General features: G+C 33.9%; 1 protein-coding gene across 1 annotated transcript; it reads right to left on the minus strand.

Annotated features, from left to right (window-relative positions):
- Window positions 1–6,949: 6,949 nt before the first annotated feature.
- Window positions 6,950–8,353, minus strand: LOC128039833 (uncharacterized). Its single transcript, XM_052628493.1, has 4 exons — window positions 8,002–8,353; window positions 7,487–7,767; window positions 7,318–7,369; window positions 6,950–7,164 (listed from the first exon to the last, which is right to left on the minus strand). Exons 1-4 carry the CDS (start codon window positions 8,351–8,353, stop codon window positions 6,950–6,952), a joined length of 900 nt encoding a protein of 299 aa, XP_052484453.1.
- Window positions 8,354–8,446: the final 93 nt, after the last annotated feature.

Below are 8,446 nucleotides of genomic sequence, written 5' to 3' on the forward strand. Positions count from 1 at the left end.
ATTTTACTCCTCCCACTTTTCCCTAAAACTTTTATTCTCTTCCCATCCCACCTCCCATCTACCCCAAACCCTCCCTCCAATTTTTTTTAATATTTTCCTCCAAAATTTTACTCCCCTATTTACTTTCCTCAAACTTTTATTCCCCAAAACTTTTATTTCCCCTAAACTTTTACTTCTAACCCTTTACTCTCAAATAAAAATCAAAATTATCCAAAAAATCACTAAACATAAATAGTAATAATTTTATTTATATATACTATTTATATTATTAAATTAAATTTTACATTTTATATTATTTATATTATTGAATTGTTTAGTCATATTGAATATTTATATTAAAATTGAATTCTTAATTATGCCATAAAATATTCGTGTTAAAATTTTATATTGGTATCAATTTCAAATTTTATTTTAAAATAAATTTTATTAAAAAATCATATTTTTATATTTAATATATTTTAATTCCAAAATACATAGTGACAAGAATCCAAAGATAATTGAAACAACTAAGCAAACAAATAAGCTAACCAAGATATAAAAATTAATAAATAAATTATGAGGTGATGAAAGTTAATAAAAATTTGATTAAGGTGGACAAATTTTATTACGATAGGTGACAATGGTTACAAGGACCCAAAATTATTTTTAAAATTTAACTCGAACAAATATATTCGATTCGATTCGATTCGAATTCCATCTCACTCGACTCGATTCGAGAAAACTTCAAATAAAGTTAGGATGATAAAATGAGATTCGAAAACTCGATTAACTCGAAAATTTTTGATTCGATTCGATTCGATTCGATCGAATGCTCACCCCTACCTACAGTTGTTTCAATGCTTAATAGTGAAATTTCAGATCTTAGCACTCCAAAACAACCTGCTTTCATTGAAGCACCACTAATGAGTCATGATGTTGAAGATAGGGTTTCACTTAATGATGTAACTCTTACAAACCTTGATGGCCGATAGAAATACAAATTATTTATTTGTAGTGTTTAGAAATACAATTTTAAATTTTGTATTTCAAGTATTGAAATTTATCCTTTATATTCAACCTATTTTTATCATTTTATTTCTATGATAATTGTAATTTTATTTGTACCATTCTACTGAATTTACCATTATATTTGAACATGGCGGTTTAATGCCAAAACTGAAAATTCATTTGATGAAATTCAAACTCGATCCAATTTAATTTGAATATAAAAAAATCAACAATTTAAACTTGTTAATCCAAACTTGAAAATAATTTAAAACTAAAAATAATTTAAAATTAAAATAATTCAAACCCAAATTTACCTAACCCAAAAATCTTCATTGTTTTTGGTGGATTCATTGTTTTGGGTCAAAGCATCGTTCCAATCTTGCGGCCATAATCTTCCATGATATAGTTAGTGTTATAAGTCTTCCACTAACTAAGTACAGTTCCTCTTAAGTTGGGGATGTATCTTTCACAGATCTTTCCCGGCAACTCCCCCGTATGTCCTCGTTGTCGAAACCATTTTTAAGAGGACTGCTTTTGTTGTCTCAAATCAACAATGTAATTTTTAAGAAGAAAACAGTGGAAAGCAAATTAAACTTGCATTTTGGGTGGAAGATAAATGAGTCTTCAAGTCAACCAAATTAAACCTGCATGACAAGCTAGAAGTATTGATTTCCATGAACAAGGTGACGTGCTAGTTGAATACAATATTCCATTACAAAAAAGGTAGTGATTAGTGCTTGAAGAAAATTCAAATCTTGATGTAAACATTTGCAGCTGCCTTGAAATATCAAAATCAGACTGTTTCTTTAACTGAAAAAAAAATTGAGTTGAGTTAAATATCATTCATAAATCATAGCGTCTCTTCCAAGTTCTGGGAAGAGATTCTGGGAAAAACTATTAGCTGCTCTGTTTTACTAGCTTTAATATTTTGCTTTTACTTACTATTTGCCACTGCCTTAGACACAATAACACCATCAAAATCCATCAAAGACCCTGATGTTATAATCTCCCAGAATGGTGTTTTCTGATTACAGCGGTTATATGTCTCCTGAGTATGCAATGCAAGGGTAAGTTTCAGAAAAATTAGATGTATTCAGCTTTGGAGTTCTATTGCTTGAGATTGTTACCAGAAAAAAAAAACACAAGTTTTACAACTATCAATATGATATTAGCCTCTTGGGATATGTAAGTTTATAAGATAATCTTTTTTATATAATTTCTACTACTATTCGTAATTCCTCTAAATTTTTAATTTGGAGGATAATGCATGTTTAAGTGCATTCAAACTCACATTTGTAAGTTGCAACAACAATTATGCCAATTGAGAGAACTAAAAACCGGGGTGTAAAAAGCCGTATTTGCAAGGTGGGTTTGGTTCGAGAAAACTTGGTTTCAGCTCTGTAATGGTTGAGTCCAACTATCATGTGAGCTAAATTTAAGAATATTAATACTTGAATTATTTTTCTTGCAAGCTGAATTTGATAAACCTTAATACTTGAATTGAGTAGCTTGCAAATTTAACTCGAGGTTGAATACAAATAATTAAGCTTGAAGTTGAGCCTAATCAAGAGAATTTATGTAGTTTGTTATTTATATCGAATTGAGCCAATTGAACTTTTTAGAAGCTTTGAGTTCAAAATTTTGGGTCAAGTTAGGTTGGATAATTTAAGCAAAGTTGTTTTTTGTTTACAAGCGGGGAGACTATGGAACGAAGGCAACATTTAGAGCTTAGCAAAGAACGGTGTTTTCCAATTGGGATTCTTTGTTAGAGAATAAAACGTGAGAGAGATAAAATAATATGTAGGAAAGTTACTCTCTTATTAATGAATTCTGGATGAGTAAAAAAAAAGAATAAATGCCTATATTTATAGGCTTACATGGAAACTAACTTAACATAAAAATAGCTAACAAATTATTTGGTCAAGCTAAAAAATCTGAAACTACCAAGATACTACCAAGATTTTCTAAACATCCCACTAATATGTTATTTTGAATTATTCTCAACACTCCCCCTTAATTCAAAGTTGCAGACACCAAGTAAACTTCTAAAATAGCAAAACTTCTCTTTTGATAATGCTTTTGTTAACATATCTGCCAGCTGCTCTTCAGTGTTGTAATATTCCAAAGATATCTCCTCTTTTGCTACCAAATCACGAATGAAATGATAACAAATATCTATGTGCTTTGTTCTACCATGAAATGTTGGATTCTTTGTCATGGAGATAGTGGATTTGTTGTCACAAACTATGGTAGTTGCACATTTCTGCTCTTGTTGGAGATCGGTTAACATTCTCATTAGCCAAATAGCTTGACAAGCTATTGCAGTTGTTGCTACATATTCAGCCTCTGAGGTTGACAATGCTGTTGTAGCTTGCTTCTTAGAACTCCAAGTGATCACCCCAGAACCTAGAGTAAAAACAAATGTTGATACACTTCTTCTGTCATCTAGAGAACTTGCCCAATCACTGTTTGTGAACCCACACAATCTGAAATCAAGTTTTGAGTACCAAATGCCATACTCCAAAGTTCCAAAGAATGTATCGCAAGACTCGTTTGTTTGCTCCATAATGAACCTTTGAAGGTTCTTTGTATAAACCTGGAAATAACACCAACAGGAAATGCAATATCGGGTCTAGTGTGAGTCAAATAGATTAAACCTCCAACCAAGCTTCTAAACCTCCTTGCATCTGTCATTTCTTCTCCATCCTCTTGCTGCAATTTTTCATTGATATTCATGGGTGTAGCTGCAGGCTTGCAATTAAGCATACTAAATTTACTGAGAAGATCCTTGGCATATTTCCTTTGTAAGATAAAAATTCCATCGTTAGCTTGATGAATTTCAAGACCGAGGAAATAATGCAATAAACCCATATCGGACATCTCAAATTCATTCATCATTTGAGACTTAAATTCATCAACAAGTAAGTTAGAGGAACTAGTATAAATGATTTCATCAACCCACAGGTCCCAGGATCGAAACCTGGCTCTGATACCAAATTTGTTGGAGAATAAAACGAGAGAGAGATAAAATAATATGTAGAAAAGTTGCTCTCTTATTAATGAATTCTAGATGAGTAAAAACAAAGAATAAATGCCTATATTTATAGGCTTACATGGAAACTAACTTAACATAAAAATAGCTAACAAATTATTTGGTCAAGCTAAAAAATCTGAAACTACCAAGATACTACCAAGATTTTCTAAACATCCCACTAATATGTTACTTTGAATTATTCTCAACATTCTTCAGCTTGGCTAACTCCAGCAATCGTTATGTAGGGATATTGTACCATCAAATCCCCTTACAAACTGTTGTATGGGTGGCAAATAGAAACATGCCTCTCAAAGACTTTTCTGGGATTCTCACCATATCAGATGATGGCAACCTTGTTGTTTCCAATGGAAAAGCTGAGATTCTTTGGTCTGTAGAAAATTGAACAATATTTGGAGAAATAAAACAAAGAAAATGATAAAGAATATAATGAAAAGAGAAATAATTTTTGTATATGGAAGAAATAAAATTCCTTCTAATGAACTTTTTATTTCAATCACTCTACTAAATTCTTCATCACATACAACTCTTTATATAGGAGTTGTAAGTAACTATTCATCTATATCACTAAATGCTAGGAGTTGTGACTATTCATTTACATAACTTAAATACTATAAGAGTTATGACTATCCATGCATGTGTGTAACTTTTCATCTTCAAGTCTCTTCACTCTTCATAATGTGTGTAACTTTTCATCTTCAAGTCTCTTCACTCTTCATATTCAAGTCTCTTCACTCTTCTAACTTTTCATAATTTATTTGTACAAGATTAATTTAATTATGTGCCAACAATGCCTCCCTTAAATTAAACTTGCTTCGAACTCATTTTTCTTGAAGACTTGTCCACTAAGCGGCTTTGTGAAGATATCAGCCATCTGATCTTCTGTCTTGCAATATTCAACTTGAATATCACCATTATTCACTAGTTCCCTCAAGAAGTGATACCGAATGAGAATGTGTTTTGTCCTTCTATGAAGAACTGGATCTTTTGTGACCGAAATAGTAGAACTATTGTCACAAAACAAAATCGTTGACTTGCTCTGCTTCTGCTTAAGACTCTCAAAAATTGCACGTAACCAAATCAATTGACATCCTGCATAAGATGCAGCGATATATTCAGCTTCTGTAGTCGAAAGCGCCACAACTAATTGTTTCTTTGAACTCCATGAAACTGCACCACTACCAAGGTGAAAAACATAACCAGAAGTGCTTTTGCTATCATCAATCCTTTCTGCTAAATCACTATCCGTATAACCAATGAGATCAACTAATGTATTAGCTTTATAGAAAATTCCATAATCAATGGTTCCCTTCACATATCTCAATATTCTTTTGGCAGCCTCCCAGTGATTGGAGTAAGGTTTCTCCATGAATCTACTCACCAAGCTAACAGCATACACGATGTCAGGCCTTGTCGAAGTCAGATACATCAACTTCCCAACCAATCTTCTGAAAATGGTAGAATTGACAAGCTTTCCTTCACCCTCTTTAGATAACTTCAGACCTGTAATGCATGGAGTAGAGACTGGATTCGAATTTTCCATCATGAACTTTTTTAGAACTTCCTTTGCGTAGCTCTCTTGTGAAATAAAAATTCCTTTCTCGGATTGATGAACTTCAATGCCTAGAAAATGATGAAGTTCTCCCAAATCTGTCATCTTAAATTCTGCCATCATTGAGTGCCGAAATTCTTTCAACATCTTCACATCATTTCCTGTGAAAATAAGATCATCAACGTAGAGACTTACAACCATGAATCTTCCTTGAGAATTTCCTTTTATGTAGAGAGTATGCTCATATGGAGATTTCTGGAATCCACACTTCTAAAAATAAGAATCAATGCGGCTGTACCAAGCTCGGGGTGATTGCTTCAACCCGTACAAAGCTTTTTTCAACTTGTAAACTTTTTCTTCTTCTTCTTTTTTGACAAACCCTGGTGGTTGCTCAACCGAACTGTCTCAAGTCTTGAAACTGGAGCAAATACCTCTGTAAAATCTTCTCCTTCCTTTTGCTTGTATCCTTTTGCAACCAGTCTTGCCTTGTGCTTGTTGATAGAGCCATTCGGATTCATCTTTCTCTTGTACACCCATTTGAATCCAATTGAATTCTTGTGCGGCGGTAAATCTGTGAGTTCCCATGTATCATTGTTTTCAATTGAGCAAATCTCTTCTTTCATGGCTTTCCTCCATATTTCTTCTTGATATGCATCATCAAAAGAAATTGGATCTTCTCCTGCAAAGAAAGCAAAGAATACAGCATCATTTTGCACAACTTCATCTGTTACATCACATAACTCTTGGATGCTTCTCATTTTTCGGATCGGGCTGGGTGAAGAAGAATTTGATGAAGAACTTGGGGAAGCAGGAGGATTTCCTACTTGAGCATCATCTTCAGCATTCTCAATTACTTCCTCTTCTTCTTCTTCAAGTTCAAAAGGAAAAATTGGCAAATTTTCCTTTTCAACTTCTATATCTTCAAACATGGAATTTTCATCAAACCGAACATCTCGGCTTATCACAATCTTCTTTGTCACCGGATTGTACAACTTGTATGCCTTACTTCTTTCACTATAGCCAATGAAAATGCATTTCTCTGACTTGTCATCCAACTTGCTTCTCATTGCATCTGGAATATGAGAGTAAGCAACACTCCCAAATACTCTAAGATGACGAACACTAGGCTTTATACCATACCACGCCTCATGTGGTGTGTAATTCTCCAAGCTTCTTGTTGGTGATCTGTTTATAAGATAAACTGCACAGGAAACAGCTTCAGCCCAAAATCTTCTTGATAACCTCTTCTTCTGAAGAAGACATCTAGCCATTTCCATAATTGTTCTGTTCTTTCTTTCACTCACACCATTTTGCTGAGGTGTATGGCGGACTGTCATTTCATGCCGGATGCCACTATCTCAGTAATATTTCTCAAATTCTTTTGAAAAATATTCACCTCCACGATCTGTTCGTAAGGTGTTAATTTTCAGCCCAGTAAAGTTCTCCACTTCTGCCTTGAAATCTTTGAATCTCTGAAAAGCCTCTGATTTTTCTTTGACACAATACACCCATAACTTTCTTGAGTAATCATCAATGAAAGAGATAAAGTAACGATTACCTCCCAAAGATGAAACTGTCATTGGACCACAAAGATCCAAGTGAATAAGTTGCAATGGTCTTCTTACTTTCCACGAGGATTGAGAAGGAAAGCAATTTTGTGTTGCTTTCCAAGTTGACATGCTTCACAAACATCATCAAGCCGATCGATTTTTGGTAAACCTCTAACCATCATCGTCCTTGAAAGCATCTCCAAATTTCCATAGTTCAAATGTCCATATCTATCATGATATTAACTTTGAAATTCCTTTATGAGCACCAATAAAGCAAGACATATTCTGATTTTGAAGGGTGAGAGAGAAAAGATTATTTGATGCCACTCCAACTCTAGCAACAACCTGATTTTTCTTTGACAAATAGCAAGCCATGTCACGGAAATGAATATCATACCCCTTCTTCAAGAGATGCCCAACGCTAAGTAGATTATTTTTAAGACCAGGAACAAAATAAACTTCAGACATTTTCTCTACCCTTCCTTGCTTTGTTTTGAACTCCAACTCACCAACACCGCTAACTTTGTAAGCTTTGCCATCTCCTACTTTTACTTCTCCACAATCAGATTCAAATAACTTCGAAAATAAATTTTTGTTACCTGTCATATGCTTGCTAGCACCACTGTCTATGTACCAGACATCATCAATCTCTCCACCATGAGATACGAGCAACAAAGTTTCTTGCTTTTGCTCTTGATTATTTTGTACTATATTAGCTTCATTTTTTTCTTCTTTCTTGTACCAACATTCACTTGCCAAATGACCAGGTTTGCGACAATGATAACATTCAAAATAGCCACGACCTCTTCCTCTTTGATTTCCACGTCCACGTCCTCTTTGTGATCCTCTAAAATTTTAACTTTGGTTGGCTTCTTTCCATCCATTCTCCGTGCTTGCATCTTCACCTCTTTCACGAGCATTTGAGCCACTTCCTTTAAAATTTCTTCCTCTTCCACGACCACGATCTCTTCCTCTTTGATTTTTAAAATCTCCCTTCTTCTCATTCAGAGACAACTTTGACTGGAGTGCTTGATCTAGATCTACTTCCTTTTTCTTCTTGTTTAATCTTTCTTCATGGGCTTGCAACGAACCTGTGAGTTCATCAATAGTCATGGTACTCAAGTCCTTTGATTCTTCAATGTTCACCACAATGTAGTCAAATCTGGAATCTAAAGAACGGAGGATTTTCTCAACACCACGAATATCATCCATAGTTTCACCATTTCTTTTTAATTGGTTGACTATGGACAAAACCCGTGAACAGTAATCAGAAACTGATTCTGACTCTATTTTTTGCAATCTTTC

The sequence above is a fragment of the Gossypium raimondii genome, chromosome 1 (assembly GCF_025698545.1).
Source record: "Gossypium raimondii isolate GPD5lz chromosome 1, ASM2569854v1, whole genome shotgun sequence".
NCBI lineage: Eukaryota > Viridiplantae > Streptophyta > Magnoliopsida > Malvales > Malvaceae > Gossypium > Gossypium raimondii.

Bases quoted from the DNA above. Each gene is read 5' to 3' on its own strand.
- LOC128039833 (XM_052628493.1), bottom strand. From the start codon at position 8,353: ATGGATGATATTCGTGGTGTTGAGAAAATCCTCCGTTCTTTAGATTCC. The intron at 7,768-8,001 runs GTTAAAATTTTA...TCTGGTACATAG, and splicing joins ATGGAAAGAAGCCAACCAAA to ACAGTGGTGCTAGCAAGCAT. The intron at 7,370-7,486 runs GTTGTTGCTAGA...ATATCATGATAG, and splicing joins ATTTGTCAAAGAAAAATCAG to ATATGGACATTTGAACTATG.